The 20,634-nt window shown below is 42.0% G+C and overlaps 3 protein-coding genes across 8 annotated transcripts; 2 read left to right on the top strand and 1 right to left on the bottom strand.

The window, feature by feature from the left end:
* Positions 1 to 72: 72 nt before the first annotated feature.
* On the bottom strand, positions 73 to 5,261 carry LOC115483194 (sodium-independent sulfate anion transporter). Of its 2 annotated transcripts, none has more exons than XM_030224387.1 (6): positions 5,153 to 5,261; positions 1,836 to 2,436; positions 1,501 to 1,776; positions 763 to 1,435; positions 520 to 699; positions 73 to 456 (listed from the first exon to the last, which is right to left on the bottom strand). In XM_030224387.1, the coding sequence occupies exons 2-6, from the start codon at positions 2,424 to 2,426 to the stop codon at positions 353 to 355; spliced, it is 1,824 nt and encodes a 607-aa protein (XP_030080247.1). In that variant the 5' UTR covers positions 2,427 to 2,436; positions 5,153 to 5,261; the 3' UTR covers positions 73 to 352. The 2 variants fall into 2 exon arrangements, with proteins under 2 accessions (XP_030080247.1, XP_030080261.1); XM_030224401.1 differs by lacking the exon at positions 5,153 to 5,261 and adding an exon at positions 5,048 to 5,140.
* Positions 5,262 to 5,548: 287 nt separating this feature from the next.
* On the top strand, positions 5,549 to 11,350 carry LOC111604430 (CCR4-NOT transcription complex subunit 7). 5 transcript variants are annotated; one of them, XM_023322496.2, is made up of 5 exons: positions 5,549 to 5,982; positions 6,738 to 6,923; positions 7,999 to 8,345; positions 8,411 to 8,828; positions 10,834 to 11,350. In XM_023322496.2, the coding sequence occupies exons 3-5, from the start codon at positions 8,002 to 8,004 to the stop codon at positions 10,957 to 10,959; spliced, it is 888 nt and encodes a 295-aa protein (XP_023178264.1). In that variant the 5' UTR covers positions 5,549 to 5,982; positions 6,738 to 6,923; positions 7,999 to 8,001; the 3' UTR covers positions 10,960 to 11,350. The 5 variants fall into 5 exon arrangements, 4 of the variants coding, with proteins under 4 accessions (XP_023178264.1, XP_023178263.1, XP_023178262.1 ...); XM_023322495.2 differs by lacking the exon at positions 6,738 to 6,923 and having other exon boundaries at positions 5,550 to 5,982; XR_002751749.2 differs by lacking the exons at positions 5,549 to 5,982; positions 6,738 to 6,923 and adding an exon at positions 10,335 to 10,493 and having other exon boundaries at positions 7,815 to 8,345; positions 10,834 to 10,889.
* Positions 11,351 to 11,800: 450 nt separating this feature from the next.
* On the top strand, positions 11,801 to 20,470 carry LOC111604432 (PAX-interacting protein 1). The gene is made up of 8 exons (XM_030224773.1): positions 11,801 to 12,161; positions 12,795 to 15,290; positions 15,348 to 15,899; positions 15,966 to 16,224; positions 16,369 to 17,667; positions 17,733 to 19,115; positions 19,187 to 19,415; positions 19,471 to 20,470. Exons 1-8 carry the CDS (start codon positions 12,087 to 12,089, stop codon positions 20,078 to 20,080), a joined length of 6,903 nt encoding a protein of 2,300 aa, XP_030080633.1. The 5' UTR covers positions 11,801 to 12,086; the 3' UTR covers positions 20,081 to 20,470.
* Positions 20,471 to 20,634: the final 164 nt, after the last annotated feature.

The raw sequence follows: 20,634 nt of genomic DNA on the forward strand, positions 1-20,634 counted from the left end.
ATTGATATATATTTATTGCATAATCTATCTAATTTTTCTCTCTCTTTTTGATTTGTAATGAAGTAACCCGTAAGTGATGCAACTAAAATCTAACGTAACTTAAGCTAATTGAACATAGAAAACATTATTAATATTTACAATTTACAATAAGTTATTCGATTGGGGTATAAATAGGAATGACATTGAACAAGTGAGATGTTCAGCAGTTAGAAACGTAGCTGAAACTTGGTTAAAGCCTAGGAATAGAGGTAAAAATCAGCTGCTATGGAAGAGTATTGAATTGTAGCTTTAGCTGTAGCTGTAGCTGTGTGCGTTGTCAACAATTCTGTTTGTAATCGAAGCTGCGATATGTTCATGTACTTTTTGCACTCAGTGTGCTCAGTTCAGTTACTTTGTCGTCGCCGTTCGACTCTACCAGCGGCGCAGTAACTTGTAAATGCAGCTCGTAATTAGGTGCTGCAAGAGTAGAAAATTTGACGCATTATTATCTATCTATATAATCGATTAAGCGTTGCTTACTCTGCTCGAGAATGAACTCCAGATCGTTGGGGCAATCTATTGTGGGAAAAACAATGTTTGTCGACTCTTTCAGTATGACGCTAATATCCTTGTCAGCGCTCATAAGAAACAGCGGTACATTCGCCTTGGCCAGCTCCTTGTGCAGATTACCCATGCCGCGTGCGGCTGTGAAATCAAAATCTAAGACGAAAACATGAAAGATTTTAGTGAATGGTATACAAAAATGTAGTCTCAATGGTGTACCATGAACTTGAGCGCAGTCCAGGACAACGGGTGCTGTGCCGTGCGTGGACAGCGCCTTAGAGATGCCAGAGCGAACCCATTCGATGGCAGGGAAATACAGCGAGCTATGCTTGGGCCTGATCAGGATGTAGCTAATGCCATTGATTGTCTGCAATTTGGATACAGTAAGCACGGGTCGTGCTGCGCGATAAACGAGAAAGGCCACATCTGAGCCAACACCAAGCAGCAAGCCGATCTCCACGCCCACTGCCAAGCTCATGACAAAGGTAATAGCACCCGGCAGCAATTCACGTCGGCTGCAGCGCCACAGCGGCCGAATGACCTCAAACTCAATCATAAATATCACAGCCGAAATGATGACAGCACTCAACGCCGCCTTGGGTATGTACTGAAAGTAAGGAGCCAGCAGACCCAAGGCCAGAAGCACTAGTAGACTCGTATAGCAGCCGCCAATGGGCGTGCGAACGCCACTCGCATGATTGACAGCGCTGCGTGAAAAGGAGCCTGTCACTGGCATCGAGCTGCAAAAAGCGCCGCAAATGTTGCTCAGGGAGAGTGCAACAAGCTCGCGCGTGGGACTCAATCCAGCGCCGCCAAAGGCCTTAGAAATGGCCACATTGCCAAGCACAGCAATTATGGGCAAGATCAGCATCGAGGGTCCCAGTTCCGAAAGCTGCAATGATAGACGAAATATATTAAGTATGACGAGCTGTGATCTATACCAACTGCTTAGCTTACCATATCCTCAAAGTCCTGTCGTTCCTCAGTGCCATTTTTGCCGAGTATTGTTGTCTCGAATTCGGGCAGCGCCAAACTTGGCAAGCCACTCTTCACCTTGCCCGTGAGTATGAATGGACAGCTCTCCTGCTGCCTGCATTGGCTGTACGCCAGGCCACTGGAGATTAGCACTACGAGTGCATTCCGTCCGGTGCATACAACCCAAATGCTGCCGCTAAGCAGCTGCTGAGCCCGCAAGTTTCTCACGCGGTTTGCCAGCTTGACGTTCTTCAACCTCTGTAAGATAAACGTGTTAAAGGTTAGAGCTCACAATTAGAATTGTATAAACGACTCACTCGCAGCAGCAAGAGCACAAAAATGGAGACCAGTCCCAGTGTCAGATCTCCACGGCGCACCTGCTGCAGATTGCCAAAGACGGAGCGCATGGTATTCAGGAAATCCGAACCAGAGCCACCACGCAAGCCCAACAAACCCTTCAGCTGCGAGGTGCCAATGATGACGGCCGTTGCCGAGGTGAAGCCCACGGTAACAGGCAACGAAATGAGGTCCACCAGGGCGCCCAACTTGAGCACAGCCATTGCCAGCTCCACAATGCCTGAGATCAGGCATAAGAGTATGCCATAAGCTGGACCCGAGTCCAAGCCAAAGCCCGTGTGGCGGCTGGTCATGAGAGCCAGCAATGCTGTCGGTCCGATTGTGACCTGGCGACAGCTGCCCAACAAAGCGTACACAATGCCGCCCACGAATGCGGAATAGAGGCCATATTGCGGCTCCAAGCCCGCCAGCGTCGCATAGGCCAAGCCCTGTGGCAGCACCGTCAAACCCACCGTAATGCCCGCTATCAGATCAGCCACCGCATCCTGTGCCGTATATCCTTGCAGCCACTTCAAGCCCGGCAGCAAAACACTCAAGCTCTTTAAAGGCATCTTGAGCTATCTGCAAAAATGTTCAAAGATATTTTAATTAATTATGTTTCACGTTCTTAATCGTTTAGATACTTTATGAATACACATTTTTGACTATATATTGTACTATATAGTATTCTAAAAACCGATTCGTCATTAATGCGATTTTCATGACTTACAAATTTCGTTTACCTGATACTTACATAACATAATTATTGATGTTAATTCATATAAACAAGCTGTATTATTCACTAATGCTCATACTGCTACACACTCTTAAATTTCATGAATCAATCTATCTCACTCTTCCAACCGCTATCGCCCTTCTGTGCAATTCTCAATAATTCAATTAAATATAATTGAAATACAGTCTAGCCTTCCCAGTCTAGATACATAATACATATTGTCGACAACTGTTTAGACTACTGAATTCTCTGGACCATTGAAATATTAAACTAGGTATTATGAAATTAAAAATAATATTCAGAGTATTTTAACAATTCTCTGTATTATGATAAAAACAAATACATTTTATATTATTTTCGTCTTTTTTAAACAATTATTAAGCTAAAATGTATTGTTTCATTTTCTTTCTCTGTGTCTCCCTCTTTGTCTCTCTATTTATATCCATTTATATCTATATATCTCTCTATTTATCTATCTCACTTTATATTAAGCCCTCCCTTTCTATCTCTATCAACATCTTTATATTTACTTCTCTCTCTACTTCTCTCTCTCTCTCTAGATTTCTCTCTCTATATATGTATAGAGAGAAATCTATACATATATGTCTCTCTCTCTATCTATCTATGTACGTCTACCTCTCTTTTTTTTTATGATCTACCTCTATGTCACTCTCTTTCTGTCTCGCTCTCTCTCTTTCTCTCTCGCTTTCTCTCTCGCTCTCTCTCTCTCTCTCTCTCTATCTCTCGCTTTCTCTCACTCTCTCCCAAGTTCTTTCTTTATCATTATCTCTCCTTCGTTATTTTCCTATCTTACCCTCTTCCCTATCTTACCCTCCTTCTCTTATACTTGCTTGTGATCCGTCCTTCCACTCCTTTCTATGCAATTCTCATCAATTCAACAAAAGATTAATTCAAATTTAATTACAAAACCCAATAACAAATTTAGCTTAAAATGGGAAGATACGTTGTTAGCACGAGCTGCAACACTCTTACATATTTCTTAAAATCCCATTGGCCGTCTTTTTTTTCAAATTTAAAAACAGAAATGTTTGCACAAATGTACCTTGGGAATATAAACACGTTGCACAACGTTAGACCAAACTACAAAATCTAAAATTCGGTGAAATTTATACAAGAAATTGATAACAAGTTGAGAGAGCGATCAGAATGACTCGACAGCTGCTCGGCGACTGACAATGTTTCAATGCAATCATCGATCGCGTGCAGAAATTGTTTATGTCACACGATTCGACTCAATTCATTTAATAAGAGTGCGACACAGAACGTGATCGTCGTGCGAACGATCAAATTCACATTGTACTACATACATAGTATATATATATATATGTATGAATATACTTGTATATATAGTGCAAACACATACGTCTACCAGTTGAACTAAAATTTCAGTTTTATTTACTTAATCATAAATATAATTATAGGCAAAATATTACCTTGACTTTAGTTGATTAGAGTTTCTATTTAGAACTTTGGTATACTCTATGAGTCGCCCCTGTTATATTACGAAACTATTTGCATTCATAATCAGAAACGAGCTACACGCGATAAGAACTTTACTTATTTAATATATAAATGTATCGAAACTTGAGTTCAAGGAGTGGCTGAAAGCAGCTTATTTTTTATTTATTTTCTAATTGTTTATTAATAATTTATTTTATTTAAGTGTTGATTTTATTGATCAATGTCATCAGTCTTATAATATTATTTTTTATTATACTTTATTTTTTATTAATAATAAAACTAAAAAAATTGTTGTAATGATGTTAGTTAAAATATTGTTTTATAAATTAAATTTTATTATTTGTTTATTATTGTTTAATATTATTTATTCTTTAATTGCTTTAATACTTAATCTATTATTATTATTATATTGTTTATTTTTCATTATTTATTTTTGTTTTTTTTTTTATGGTTATTTTTTATTTGATTATTGTTTTCATTATTGAAGCCAGAAGCATTCCTATATCCTATGTTATATTAAATGATATATATATGAGGGTCATAATATAATTGATTTAAACATTTTCGTAAATAGTTCTCAGCTCTAGGTTAATGCCACATCAAGACACATTTCAGACACATTATTATCACACTATTTACAAGACAATTGAACAAGTGTCTTCATGTAAATGGGTGTATGCATGTGTGTGTGGCTCAATGGAACGCCCGCCTTTTTTAACCGCTAAAGCTCTCACTCGCATGTCAATGCCCAATTGATTGCTTGAAATTGGCAAGATAAGAGAAAACTAGTTTTGGTTGAGGCACATAAGCAAACAAACGAAAAGCAGAGAGTCAATCAATTCGTCTCAATTGACTATGTGCAAAAGTGGAAAAACAGTATTTAACAACACTACAAGCATCTCTTTCGCTTAAACAGTTTACTGTCAACAATACCAAAAAATTAGGCCAAGTGAAAGATGCTAAGAAATTACTCACTGATGACGCGGACATGAAAACTCAGCATTAAAATCATACACTTAGCAAATCATTTATTTCAAATTAAGTGTACACTTGTTTAAGTTTCCCATATTTAACACTTACTTATTGCTTTCAAAACAACTATGAAACTGGGCGCAGTAGCTGCCGGCAACAAAGCGCTGTGGTATCTAATTCCCTACTGAATGCATGGGTTAAGATAGGTACGCTGCTCACTCACTACACATGAGGATCTATAATTTAGCCAAAAGCATTTATGTGACATAATCCCTATATGAAAATACTAAAATTGCACATCTTACTCACTTATTAAGTAACGTTTTATTTTCAATATACTTAACAAATTCTGTAACGACCTACGTATTGCGCATAAAAAATAAAACAGCTGTTTGTGAAGCATTGCCAGCTCAGCCACAGACAGCAGCGCCATCTATTTGACATGATTGAAATTGTAAGGCATTTAAAATAAACAACGAAAGTTATAGTAAAATTAAACCTAGTAAGTCATTGATAATGAAAATATTTTTGTTTGTTTATTTTAAATACTTATTCACAGTAAGACATAGCTAAACAAAATTCCAAAAAAAGAGCCACAAGTTATTGTGCAGCCCAGGTTTTTGTCTCTTGGTTTCTCGTTGTGCAACACTAGAAACATTGCGCTGTTTTTAACACTATCACAGATTCATTTCTTTCATTATGGCACTTTAACATAAACAACATTCACGCCAATTAATTTATTTAACGCCACAGTCGTCGCTCTAATACCGGACTTCATTTCGGTTACCATTCTCAAAAGCCGCAAAACGTCTTAGCGCTAACTGCAGCGATACAAAAATATATTAAGCCCGAAAGCCCGAAAGCCCGAAAAGTGAAATTCATTCGGCAGCAGCAGCCAAAAAAGCATTTTGTAAAATAACAAGCATACTATGAAATGGGTAAGTTTCCAGAGGCAAGGTAATGCCAAATCACTTATTTTTTAGGCCATTGGCAGGCATAAGGGCTTCCTTGTTACAACGGTGGCGGCCTTCGATTTTCATGTTCAACTGCACACATTTTCTCCATATGCGTGTGTTGATTACAATCACTTATGCATATATACATCTGTGTGCGCTTGGCTGTCTCATACACATACGTCTATGTAAACAGTGTGTAATATAAAAAAGGCGGTTGCAATTTAAAGCGCGGCAAAAAATTGTCGCCCATTCAGTCGTGCCCCAGTTTAAATTGTGCTGCTAAACGTCTTCTGTTTTTTTTATCTCTTTTTTTGTGATTTATGTGTCGCCATTATTTTGCAAATGCAAATCACATGACCTTTAACCGCACCCCATGCAGGCGGTATGCAAGCAAGTGCCCAAAATGCCTTTCATGCATATACATACGTACATATACGCACATATCGGAGTGTCATCTCTAATAGTGTATTGACACTTGTAAGTTCTTTCTCTATTCCTTTCACTCTCGCTGAGAGAAATGTCAAATTGAAGCGAGAGAGCATGATGGGAAGAGATGGCAATTTGATTGGATTATTTATTTGGATTCTTTGTCTATGAGAGGATTAGCAAGAGAGATTACCAAATCTTAATAAATGTTCGTTTTTTATTACCTTTCTATATTGATTACAAATAACAGTTGTTTAAGTATTCAAATTTCGCTAGCCTTGAAGTCAACGTTACTTAACGTTCTCTTACAGGCAATGCTGTGAGCACAATAAACAGCTCAGAGAACTAAATTCAAACTATATATTAAACAAACACACACGAAAAAAAAAAGAAAAAAAGAAAAAAAAAATACTTATACATAGCTTAAGGTTAACTTTGGTGAGAAGGTGGCTGAAGCGGCTCTGCAGCGGCAGCAACAGACGGCGACCGTCGACGATGTAAGTAGCGCCCAAGTAACTCCCAATCACAAAGTAAACCAATCCTTAAAAAAAAAAAAACAATCAATTAAATTTCTCTTTTGCCATTTTAATTTTATGTGTATTTGTTTTTCTTTAGCAGCGAGCAAAATTTTTAGCACCTTTCTAACTGCAGAATTGGCAAAAGTTTTTCAATAACTATTCGCACCAAAAAAAACCAACAAAAACAAAAAAAAAAACCAATTTCTTTGATTCCGACTGTGTTTACCAATTGGCCTGGCTACTTCGTATATCTTTATGTTGCTAACATCCTATTTATGAAATTTCTATATGGACACATCTATATATACACATAAATAAATACACTCAAATGGAGCCCTGTTGAACCATATGATAATCGTATATTTTAAAGATAGTCAACAACGAAATTTATGTGTGGGAAATTTTTTATATAACTGTATTAGCTAGAGAGAAACCAAACAATAAAGTATTCTTAAAGTCTATCCAAGCTCTTCAGCAAGGAGTCAAGATACATTTTCCAGTTTCCGTTTTATGCCTGAAAAAAGATTCCACAATTAATTTTTATACAAAAAAAGTCTAGTCGAGGAAGAAAAGACTTCCACTAATCGCGCAAAATCTACTTGTCGATATGCTAGATATTATACTCAGCGACGTACCGCTTCGCTTTACATACTGCAGAACCTACGTTTTTGTCAGGTTTCGAATAGAACTTACGAACGTATGAAACGATGTCGAGAGATCGAGTCGTCTGTTGATTATGCTTATGAATAACTTGTATGTATATTTTAAGTATATAGGGCCAGAGACTTCTTTGTCTATAATTTTGAAAATATGATATATATACATATATATATATATATAATACATATATTTAAAAATATATGTATATATGTATATATATTGTGAAAGAAACAAAAAAAATAAAAGAATTCGAATGAAGACAAATGGCTGTGAGGAATTCTTAATCATACGAATCATTCAAATGGGCTCCAACAACCGCAACACCAACATTCACATATTTTCACGAATATATATATTTTTCAAAAGGTGTTATACAAAGCTTAACCATTCACAGACAATGCCATCGGCCATCAGCGGCGGCGCGCATGGCCAGGTGCATATACCCAGCAACGAGGAGTGCGGCATACGGGACGTGTGGAAACATAATCTGGAGGAGGAATTTCGTACCATACGTAAGGTAGTGCAGAAGTATCATTTTGTTGCCATGGACACAGAATTCCCAGGCGTTGTAGCGCGACCCGTTGGCGAATTTCGTTCCACCGCCGATTATCATTATCAATTGCTGCGATGCAATGTTGACTTACTAAGGATTATACAGCTGGGACTTACATTTATGGATGATGATGGCAAAACGCCGCCGGGCTACTCCACATGGCAATTCAATTTTAAATTCAATCTAAGGTGAGCTTCTGTCGTGTTGGTGTATGCGAACGATATAACGTACTTAACTCTGGTACTCTTTGTAGCGAGGATATGTACGCGCAAGACTCGATCGATTTGCTTCAGAATTCGGGCATTCAATTTAAGAAGCATGAAGAGGATGGCATTGACCCAATTGATTTCGCCGAGCTGCTCATGAGCTCGGGCATTGTGCTGATGGATAATATCAAATGGCTTTGCTTTCACTCCGGCTACGATTTTGGATATCTGCTTAAGCTGCTCACCGATCAGAATCTACCCGCCGATGAGAGCGATTTCTTTGAGCTGCTGCATATCTATTTCCCCAACATTTTTGATATCAAATACTTGATGAAGTCGTGCAAGAATCTGAAGGGCGGTCTGCAGGAAGTGGCCGATCAGCTGGAGCTGCGACGCGTCGGTCCACAACATCAGGCCGGTTCGGATGCGCTACTAACGGGCATGGCCTTCTTCAAAATGCGTGAGGTACAACACACATTTGGTATACACTTTGACATTGAAGAGCCTTGCGCATTCTTTCCCCATGTGCTTGAGCATGCCATGCACCTTAAGTCGGTTGTTATGGTCAGCTTGCGTAGCAACAACTTTGTTGCCGTCACCAGTGGCAGCTACGACGACAACAGCGACAACAGCAGCTGCAGCAATCCCAGCACAGCAACAACAACGACAACAACAACTAAATCAAACGGCGATAGCAATAGCCTATCCATGTCACAAATACTCTCGCGCTCTCAGTCAGTGGGCTTCACTATTACAGTCTATACACGCACCGTAACACCACCGCCCACATCTGCAGCGCAGAGTCTTTTGGGCAACACTAGCAACAGCAGCAGCAGCAGCATCAACAAGATGTAGACTTGCTACAGCTGCTGTTGCTGCTGCTGCTGTTGTTGTCGTCGTCATCATATGTTGTTGTTGTGCTGATGTATTGCAATTAACTTGCTTTTCCATTACCTACTTATCATTTATCAGTTGTTAAGGCTAAATGTTTCTTAATCACATCTCTTCTCACATCAATTTTTCATAATCCCTCATTGTGTACATAGTTTCTCCTTCTACTATTTTTTTTGTTTCTCATTATGTACTTATAATACTCCTAATTAGCATTTAGACGCCGCTGGACACATACGAAATGCATTTTATTTGTTATGCTGCATGCAACGCATTTTCATCGGCTAAACCTAACCCAACCACACAATTTTGTAAAAATCCAAACTTAATTCGATGAAGGAAAACAAAAACAAAACACACTTGCTGTAACGTTTTTTAGTTAGTTACAGTTGTAAAAAAAAAAAAAACAAAAAAAAAATAGGAAATCATGTGAAACATGTTGTTAATTTTGAAAAGAAAAAAACGAAAAAAAATTTAAAAACAAAAAACCAAAAAAAAAAAGAAAAATGAAGAAATTAGTGCAACGAATGAAGTTTGCTGAAATTTGAATAGAAAATTAAAAAAATGAATTGAAATTCAATAATTTTCATTTTCATTTCTGGTTTCTGGGCTTTACGTACACACACACTGACACATATCATCTTATTTTTATGTATTGCTCACAGTTTTTATTTTGCACAACTATTTTTAATAACTTTATCGTCTGCTTGCACACTTGCTTCGTTATTTAGCTTAAGTATTTTATTTTTACTGCTTGCCACTTTGCTTTATTTTGACTTAACAAATTTATTTTTCTTTTCGGTATATCTGATAGTGATAAAAAAACAATTTATATAGTCATATAAATCTCATTATCGATCTAGTCAAAATTGATTTGTGATGCATAGATAAACTCCTTCAAATATATAACAGATAACAGTTGTTAGTTTAGATATCGTGATATATCTTGACTACTTAATATATATTTATTTTTTTTTTAGATTTGTATTTTAAGTTAATTAGCTTTAAGCTGGTGTTTACTTACTTTTAACAATTTGTTTCTAATACCTAAGAGTATTTTTTTGTTTTTATAATTTTAAGCGAAATGGAAAAATGTTTTCATGCAGTTTCCACTGCATTGTGGAATGTTAAGTATAGCAAGTGTTTAACCCGTTGCAAATAGTTTTTAAAAAAAGAAATCGTAAAATCGAAGCAAAATTAATAAAATTAATACTGAAAGACAACACAAATTGGTAAATGGTATGTAAATTGAAATTTATTTAACAACTATGTAAAAATCTCTTCCATTTTTGTTTGTAGCTGCACACTTAATCTATACACTCATCCATCTATATATATATATATAAATTGTCTATATATATGTATAGATATATTTTATTGTCTGTTAATGTTGCTTATCATTCACGCTTTACTAACTCAACCTAAAAAAGAACAATTGATCCGCTTCTTTGCCCAATCTAAAATAGTAAGCAAACTGTTATACAAAAATGTGTTATACACAAAAACTGTTATACACACACTCGCAGACAAGAAGTTTATTATATATTATTAAATTTTATTCGTTTTGGCCCCTTTGCAGATGTTCTTTGAGGATAATATCGATCATGCCAAATATTCGGGTCATCTTTATGGCCTGGGTACCTCGTTCATTGTAAATGGCACTAATTTCCATGAGAGCAACGGCGAATCGAACAGCGCCTCATGATTCATACTGATGAAGAACGCTGTCGTGCACGACAAGAAATTCGAACAAGCTGCTGGAGTTGCTGCCGACTCTCTCCCAGCCCAGTTATGAGCAGGAGGCGCTTTGCCCATGTTTTCCACAACAACAACTACATAAATAACAATATCAATATGAATAGATATAGAACCCGAACACATCCGTAATTATGATATCGCGATAAAAAATAATTTACTTAAAAGATATTTTCTACGCTTCTAAAGAGAATTTCCCACTCTGTAGATGTTTTACAACAAAAAATTAAAAACAATTATAAAAAAAGAGAACAAAGAACACATCAAACCCAAAATAGAAAAATACAAAGTAAAAACTAAGCGAAACAGAAATAATAAAATACCACTGTTAAGGAATCACTCTCAAGATCTGTATGTCTTAAATATGTTAAGATAACAAATTATAAAAAATAAGCTAATATGTATAGGCCAACGTGTATTTGTATAAAAAACCAGCAAATTAATATATAAAAGTTTAAAAATTAGAATTTAATTTGAACCCTTTATTGCGTCGTTGAGCAGACTAACATGTGTAGTCTATTTTTTCATTCGCAGTGTTTTCAAGCAGGTTAAGCTTTAAGGAACGTCATACTCACCACTTCCACCCTTCCTTAAACCACCTTATTAGCACAAATGAAACTGTGTTGCGCGCGCCGTTTATAAAAAATAACATTCAATTAACATATCGTATTAATGCTAACAAATATTTTAATCGTACACAGCTTAATAGCTATATTGACTTGTCCTTTTTATAATTATCGATATATGGCATTAGTTAATCGATATGGCAGATAGCACATCACTAGCGTTGGTTTTTGTTGCATACAAGAGACGGATGGGCTTCCGTAAAATATAAAAGAATACAAGTTATTTAGGCTTTAGTTCGATGTATTTAAACAATTCAAGCGCTTATTTTCTTATACGTTGTGCTAGTTTTGAATTTTCAAAGATCGCAAGTGATGGGTGCCCAGTGAAAGTGAAGTTGCAGGCATTTCCATATCCATGTCCGCGGCAGCCACAGCAACAACAAAAGCGAAACGAAAGAAAAGTGAAATTTGAGCAAAAGGAATAGCGCATGCTAGTCAAAACAACAAAGAAATGGAAAATTTGAAAATTAGTGAAAAGCTATTCGAGGATGTGATATATTATGTGCTCGGCAGCTTGGATGATGAGGTAAACACTGAGACTCCGTGGACCTAGGGCTGTACGTGCGCCCGTGGTTGTATTATTTGGCATTCTTTGTTTGTGTGTGTGGTACATGTGTGCGCGCGTGTACGCCTGTGGTTAAGTGTGAGTGTGTTGTGTGCTGGTGCAGCTGTACAGGCCAGAGGGCGACTCTAACTAATGCAATTGCCAAATATGCATTGAACGCGTCATATGGGCATCGAAATACTGTGCATAAATATTGAATTCATTGCGAATTATATGTGCGAAAAACTTGCCAGTGCTGGCAACACAGGGAGTTTCATGCTTGTGCACGTCCAAATTCGCGCCATAAAATGTTGCCGGCAAATTTCTAGGTGTATGAGTGTGTGTGTATATGTGTCCAAATAGAGATGAGCGATATATTGGGAACTGTGACTAGCGGAACATATAAATTTCAAAATATTTAAATGTCTTAAAAGATAAAACTACATTCTGATCATTAATTATGATCAATATTAATATATACAAGTTTGTATGTATTAATAATTTAGGTATCTAGTTAGTCTTTTATGTTTATCAATTTATGAAATATTGCTCATCTCTAAAGTTATTATGTCAAAAAACAATTGAATAAATCTTCTGTTCTGTGATTTTTTGCAGAGCGAACGATTGCTTAAGAACGGCGGGGCACAATCGAAGCTTTATCTCTCAGACCAAATCACGCATTTGATATGTGCCAGCAACTACTCCGAGGAGGAGCTGTCCATGAATCTGGACCTCTACAATGTGATACCTGTGATCGAGCAATGGATATCGCACAGCGTCAAATTAGGTCGCATGGCCTCCACGCGTGCTTTCGATCCCAGTCAGCCACGTTTCCTGCGCGGCATACGCGTCGCCATCACGAACGTTGTGCCCAGCGATCGCAGGCGCCTCTTTGCCATGTTGACCTTCCACGGAGCCGTTGTTACCAGCACGTATGGAGCAACCAATACGCATCTGGTATGCGGCGCCGCCACTGGGACCATTTACAATAAAGCGCTGGCGCTGCCCAAAAATGCGATGAACATTGTCACGCCTGACTGGGTCACCGATTGCCTTAAATTCAAAAGCTGCCTGTCATGCGAACCCTATCATCCCAGATTGTTGAAGCCGATTGAAAAGCAACGCGCTCAGAAGCAGCAGCAACAGCAACAGCAACAAAATCTACAGCAGCAGCAGCAACAACAGCATCAACAGCAGCAGCAACAACTGCAACAGCAATTAGCACAACAACAACAACAGCAGCAACAACAACATATGGTACAGCAATTACCACCACCACAACAACAACAGCAGCAACAACAACAACAGCCTCCTCCAGCTGCTACGCAGCTGTCTGATATACTGGGCTTTGGCGATGACAACGCCGCCAAGAGCATAGCCAGCATTAAATCCCAGTTGCAGGCGTCGGCAGAGCGTGCCGCAGCCGAGCAACAGCAGCTGCAGCAGCAACAATTACCACAGCCAGCGCAACAGCAAGTTGTCTTTGTGCGGCCACGCAATCTGCAGCAACAACAACAATTGCAACAGCAGTTGCAGCAACAGAATGCACCGCAAGCGCCGCCACCACCACCGCCGCCCACGCAACAGCAGCAACAACAACAAATCATAATACAACAACAAAAAATCATACCAGCCAACCTACAGCAACAGCAGCAGCAACAACAGATCAAAAATATTTTGCAGCAACAGCGACAAATGAAGAGTACGCAACAACAACAACAGCAGCAACAACAACAACAGCAGCAGCAGCAACAACAAATGCAACTGATGCAACAGGAGCAACAGCAACAAAACCTGCAGCAGCAGCAACAGCAACAAAACCTGCAACAGCAACAACAGCAACAAAATCTGCAGCAGCAGCAGCAACAGCAACAACTTCTGCTTCAGCAACAACAACAACAACAGCAACAGCCTCGTCTGCCGACCACACCCACTATGCCACAGCCACCCATGCCCAGTGGACGACAAACTCCGCGCACTCCGCAACCTGCAACAACACCACAGCCCGTTCAATCTCCGCAGCAACAAGTGGCGCAACAGCAACAGGTACCGCAGCAACAACAGCAGTCGGTGCCCGTCTCCCCCCAAGTTCTGCATCAGCACATAATAAATAAGCAGCAGATGTTGCAGCAGCAGCAGATGCAACTGCATCAACACATACAAAGTGGCCAGAGTTTGACGTCACAACAACAGGCGTTACAGCGGCAAATACAGCAGCAACAACAGCAACTGTTGCAGCAGCAACAGCAGCTGCAAATGCAAATGCAGCAAATGCAACAGCAGCAACAACAGCAGCAGCAGCAACAACCGCAGCAGCAATCTCCACGTTTGGTTCAAAATCGATCGCCAGTCATGCCGCCCGGCACACCATCACCTTCGCTGCAGCAGCAACAGCACTTGATCGCAAGCAGCAGCAACATGTTGCCACCTCAATCGCCGCGGCAATTGCAATCGCCCGCGCCACAAATGACGCCGCCACCGCCACCCTCACCACAGAGTGCACAGCAGCATTTGCGTCAGCAACAGCAACAATTGCAGCAGAATCGCCAGCAGCAGCAGCAGCAACACATGATGGGTAGTCCGCAACAGCAGCCGACGCCAACATCCATGATGTCACCACAACAACAGCCATTTCAACAACCGGTGCATCAGCAACAACGCATGCAATTGCAGCAGCAGCAACAGCAACAACAACTTGCACAACAGCAACAGCAGCAACAAAGTCCGCAGCACATTTCAGCGCCGCAATCACCGCAAATATCACAAACACCACCCATGGGCAACAAACAACAGCAGCAGACAGCACAGCATCAGCAGCAGCAACAGCAACAGCAATCCTTTGTCCAGCCCATCGATCCAACAGATCCTGTGCAAGTGGCTCAAGTGCTCAGTCGTTCTACGTTGACAAGCAATCAAGATTCGCTGATAATGCGGCAGCAACAACTGAAGCAACAGCAGTTGCAGCAGCAGCAACAGCAGCAGCAGCAGCAACAACAGCAGCAGCAGCAGCAACAACAACAACAAATGCCAACACAGCAACACACACCCTCACCGCGACAATCGCCGTTGCATCAGCAGCAAACAACGCAACAGCAACAACAACCAGAAAGGGTAAGTATAGGAATGGAAATATCTGCGACATATACTTACATTAATGTTTCTTTCTAGTCTGTACAGCAAGTGCAACCACAACAACAACAACTGCAACAGCCGCAACAAATACCCCAACAACTTGCTACTGGGCAACAGCAGCAACAACAACAGCAGCAGCAGCAACAAGTCATCACCCAGCGACACGTAATAAACACTTCAACTGCGCAGGGACAGCAGATAATCCAGAGTCATATGATGAGCATACAACAGCAGCAGCAGAAACAGCAGCAAATGTTGCAGCTGCAACAACAACAGCAGCAACAGCAGATGATACCTCAGCAGCAGCAGCAGGCACAACAACAGCAATTGCCACAGCAACAGCAGCTTCAGCCACAGCCGCAACAACAGCTTCAGCCACAGCCGCAACAGCAGCAACAGCAAGTGCAGTTTACCCAACAACAAAACATTGCGTTGGGTAGTGGCGGTCAGGTGCGCATCATACAGCAAACCATACAGCCGCCACAACAACAGCAACAGTTGTTGGGGCAACAGTTTACGCAGCAGCCACAGCAACAACAACAGCAGCAGCAGCAGCAGCAAGTGTTGACGCAGCAGCCTCAGCAACATGTAAGCTTATTTATCAATTGGTTGTTGATACGCGTTTAATGTATTTTGTATTCAATCTGATTTTAGCCATTGCAACAACAGCAGCCACAACCAACCATGCAGACCAAAAAGTTTATTATAAGTCAACAACAATTCAGCCAGCTCAGCGCACAGCAGCAGCAGCAAATTTTGGCACAGAATCAGCAAAACCAAAATGTGTTCATAGTGAATTCCACAAATCTATCGCAGCAACAACAGCAGCAGCAACAACAACTTGTGCAGCAGCGACAACTGCTACAGCAACAGCAACAACAACAGCAGCAGCAACAACAGCAAATGCCCCAAAATCAAATGATGTTGACACAGCAGCAACAATCACCACAACAGCAGCAGGCACCTCCACAAATGCAACAGCAGCTGCTAACGCAGCAGCAACAACAGCAACGGCTGCAAATGCAACAGCAGCAGCAACCCCCACAACAGCAACAACAAATTGTGATCAATCAGCAAGTTATCAGCGATCCGCAGCGTTTGCAATATTTACAGCAACAGCAATTGTTGCAGCAGAAACAGCAGCAGCAGCAACAGCAACATCTTGTTGGACCGCCGCAGCAACAACAGCAAATACTTATTCAACAGCAACAGCCAGTGTCACAACAACAGCAGCCGCCGCAGCAAATCATGCAACAAGTGCTCATTAAGCAACAGCACTTGCCACAACGAACACCACCGCCGCAGTCTCCACAGCAACAACAGCAGCAGCAACTGATGTTGCAACAGCAATCGCCGCAGCACCATACGCAACTGCAACAGCAGCAGCCACACTGGTCGCCTCAAAGCCCTGTGACTAATCAGTTGCCGCCCACCACGCCGGGCACGCCCACTACGAGCATGGGCATGCAGTCACCATTGCCGGGCACGCCCACAACGCCCCAACAGCAGGCGCCACAATTTGCGCCACGTGGACTGCGCCCGCAAACACCGTGGCCCGCACAACAGCAGCAGCAGCAGCCACAGCAGTCTCAACAACAGCCGCAGCAGCAACAGCAACAGCAAATTGTGCTGCCACCGCCACAGCAACAGCAGCAGCAGCGCCAGCTAATACAATTGGACGAGAAAATGCATGCGCACTTCATGTCGCTGGATGCGCACAAACGTGCCGAGTATATAACGAAACTGAATCAAAGCAAGCCACGTGTCATGCTGCGCCAGCAGGTGGCATATCAGCCGCGTCCGGGTGCGCCCGGCAACGTGGTAGCAACACGTGCGCAAGGACCAGTGCCGGTGCCAGGGCCAGGCACATCGCATATCATTGTGCAAAGCCAAATGCCCGGGGGACTAACGCAGCAGGAGCAAATGATCTGGCTGCAGCAGCAGGGCACACGACCAGTGGTAGTGCGTGCGGGTGGTGCACCCGGCTTGAGTCCCATTACACAGCAACAGCAGCAGCAACAGCCTCCTGGCGGTGCACCGCAGCAACTACCTCAGCAACAGCAACCGTTTAATCCCAATGATCCCAACCAGCAAATGTTGTTACAACGCCAACAGTTGCGTGTGCAACAAATTCCCATGCAAGCGGCGCCGGCGCCGCAACTGGGCAAGCAGACGGTGCAGCTCATACCCGGACCCAATGGCCAGCTAATCGAGCAGCAAACCATTGTGCAACAGCAAGCCCAACAACAGCAGCCACCTACACCGGGCACGCCTACCACGCCCGGAACAGGCGTAGTTGTGGGTGGTCCGCCAGGAGGCAATATAATGACACAAACATTAGTCATGTCAGCAACAGGTGAGTTCGTATTTGCATCCGCTTTCCGGATTTAGCAATCAATGCATATTCTGCTCCTACTGCAGCGCCTGATGGGCAACAGCAGCAACAGACGCCGCAGCAGATGAACCTGAAGACGAAAACCGCTTTGGCCAATATGCTAAGCAATCGCCTGGGCAACAATGGACAGCAGGCGCCGCCACAACAGCAGCAGCAACTTATTTCTATGAACGATGTACAGCAACAGCAACAGCAGCAGCAGCAACAACAGCAGCAGCAACAGCAGCAGCAGATTGTGCAACAAGTGGTTGTTAGTGATGCCACGCGACAACAACAGCAACAACAATTGCTGCTGCAGCAACAGCAGCAGCAGCAACAGTTGGTTGTGGCTCAGCAACAACAGTTGTCATCTGGACAGCAACAACATGTGGAGACACCCTCTGCCGCTGGCACATTGCGCATGATGGGACAGCAGCATAATGCTGCTGTCGGCGTGCCCGGCCCACCACGCACACCGCAGGAGCTATTGATGCTGCAGCAACAACAGCAGCAACAACAACAGCAGCAGCAGCAACAACAGCAATTGTTACAACAGCATCCTCAGCAAATGCGACGTGTTGTCGGCGTGTCGCAGCAGCAGTTGCCACAACAACATCTCGTACAACAACAAATTGTGGTCGCACCGCCCAACATGCAGCAGCAACAGTTGCCTGTAGGCGTGCCCGTACAAGTGGCCGGCGGACCACCGCATGTTTATATGCAGGTGCGTCCCGGTCAGCCGCCCATTCCGATGCCGCCGCGTCCACAATTCTATGGCCACAATCCGAATTTGAAACTGCCCGCAGATCTGTTCCTGGTTGGTTGCACTTTCTACATTGTGGAGTACGACGAGACGGACAGCGATGAGCTGCCCATATGGCTGGACACCATACGACAATTTGGCGGCGACATCGAGCGCGTCTACTGCGCGCGCGTGACCCACGTCATCTGTCGCACTCAACGGCATGGTATGGTAATGCAGGCACTACGCGATGCCAAGCGCTGTGTGACCGCCTACTGGCTAAGCGATATCTGCTTGAAGCGACAGCTGACGCCGCCGTGGCAGCCCCTGCATTTGCCCTTCCCCAGTCAGTTTGGCTATCGCAAGCCCCTGGAGCGCTACATTATCACATCGGAGGGATTCGAGGGCGAGGAGGTGGTGCGCTTGCAACAAATGGCCGAGGAATGTGGCGCCATTTACACCTCCTACTTATCAAAGGTGAACACGCTAGTCGTCTGCAAGCAACTGGAAGGCAACAAATTCAACGCCGCCAAAGAATGGAACATTCCAATGGTAAATGCCCTCTGGCTGAGCGATGTATGCATCGGCAATCTGAGTGGATTAACCCAGTACGAGAATCCCAAGTATCAGCAGTACAATCTGGGAACACCATTCCGCATTGAATGCAATCTGGTGCAGCATTTGCTAGGTGAGAAATGAGAAATGATATTAACTATTCAGAATGATACTCCAACTGCTTCACTTGCCGTTTCTTTGTAGCCGCTTGGAAGGCGCCCATCAATCTTACACAGGAAGCGCATGAGCGTGTCAAGCGACATCTGTCCGATCCGTATGCCAATGAGCAGAAGCTGAAACGACAGAAATTGTGCGTCTATCAGGAGCATCTTCCCGAGCAAATTGTTTGCATTGAATATCCACAGACAACAAAACCGCCCAAGGTCATTTTCTCCCAGGTCGCCGATGCGGACGCGCTCAAGAAAGCTGTCGAGTAAGTTGATAATATATAGTTCTTGACATATTAATATCATCTACAATTTCAATAGACTGCTGGGCGGCATTGTTGTGGACAGTCCAATGGATGCAACACATTTGGTCATGACACGCGAGAGTCGCACCTGCAAATTGATTCAGGCGTGTTGCCATGTTGACTATGTGCTCAAGTCTACCTGGTTGGTGGATAGCGCCAAGGCGGGCAAATTCGTGCCGCCGGATGAGTATCGCATACGGCACATACCCGTCGATGAGAATTTGCAGTTCGACTTGGATGCAGTTCTGTGTGCGCCGACACGCTCTACGCTCTTTGCGGGCAGATACTTTTATGTTACTCCGGATGTATTTCCGGCACGAGATGAAATCATACGCATGATCGAATCATCCGGCGGCAAAGTGGAGCTTAAACGACGCAGCGGTGCAGCTGTTGCCGAGGCGCATGTTCAAGCGCCAGACTCATATATCATTGTTACCTGCCCAACGGATATGCATTTGTGCGCGGATCTGACGCGTCATGGCAATCCCAAGTGCCATATTGTCTCCACGGAGTTTGTAATGAGCTCCATACTGCGGCAACAGCTGGAAATTGAGCCCAATTTGATACCTTATTTGTACAACAACAACATTTCCAACAGTAGCAACAACAACAACAACAAATCCTAGCGACAAGCTGTATTCTTTTATTTGTTGCTCAAAGCTTGATCATAATCGTTGTTAAACATCTATATATGCATATATAGATATGATGTATATATGTATATGTCTGTGTGTGTTGTCACGCAACAAACCCATTTTCATCGAGCCTGTGAGCTGTGAATACGAATCTAGTCCGCTGATTGCGTCAACACTGATGAAAATCGGGTCGAATCGATTATATATATATGCAAGCGGGCTCGTTATCAAAACAAATTGATAAAAACTCTGCTACAGTTATTTTTTGTAAGCACCAACTCAAACTGTTTGCAGTTCAGCTGCAAATCGAGTCATTTAAAACGATCTATCACATCTATATATTAGCTAGTTACAATCTTACTCTAAGCATAAAGTACATTTATATATATATGTATGTGTTTATATATATATATATATTTTTGTAAACTAGACTTAGGAATATATATATGCATATGTATATATATATATATATATATATATAGGAGTATACGACACGTTTCACAGAAATTTCAATCGGCTGGCTATTAGAATTTTAAGCACTTTTT

The sequence above is a fragment of the Drosophila hydei genome, unplaced genomic scaffold (genome assembly GCF_003285905.1).
Source record: "Drosophila hydei strain 15085-1641.00,03,60 unplaced genomic scaffold, DhydRS2 tig00000001-arrow-pilon, whole genome shotgun sequence".
Lineage (NCBI taxonomy): Eukaryota > Metazoa > Arthropoda > Insecta > Diptera > Drosophilidae > Drosophila > Drosophila hydei.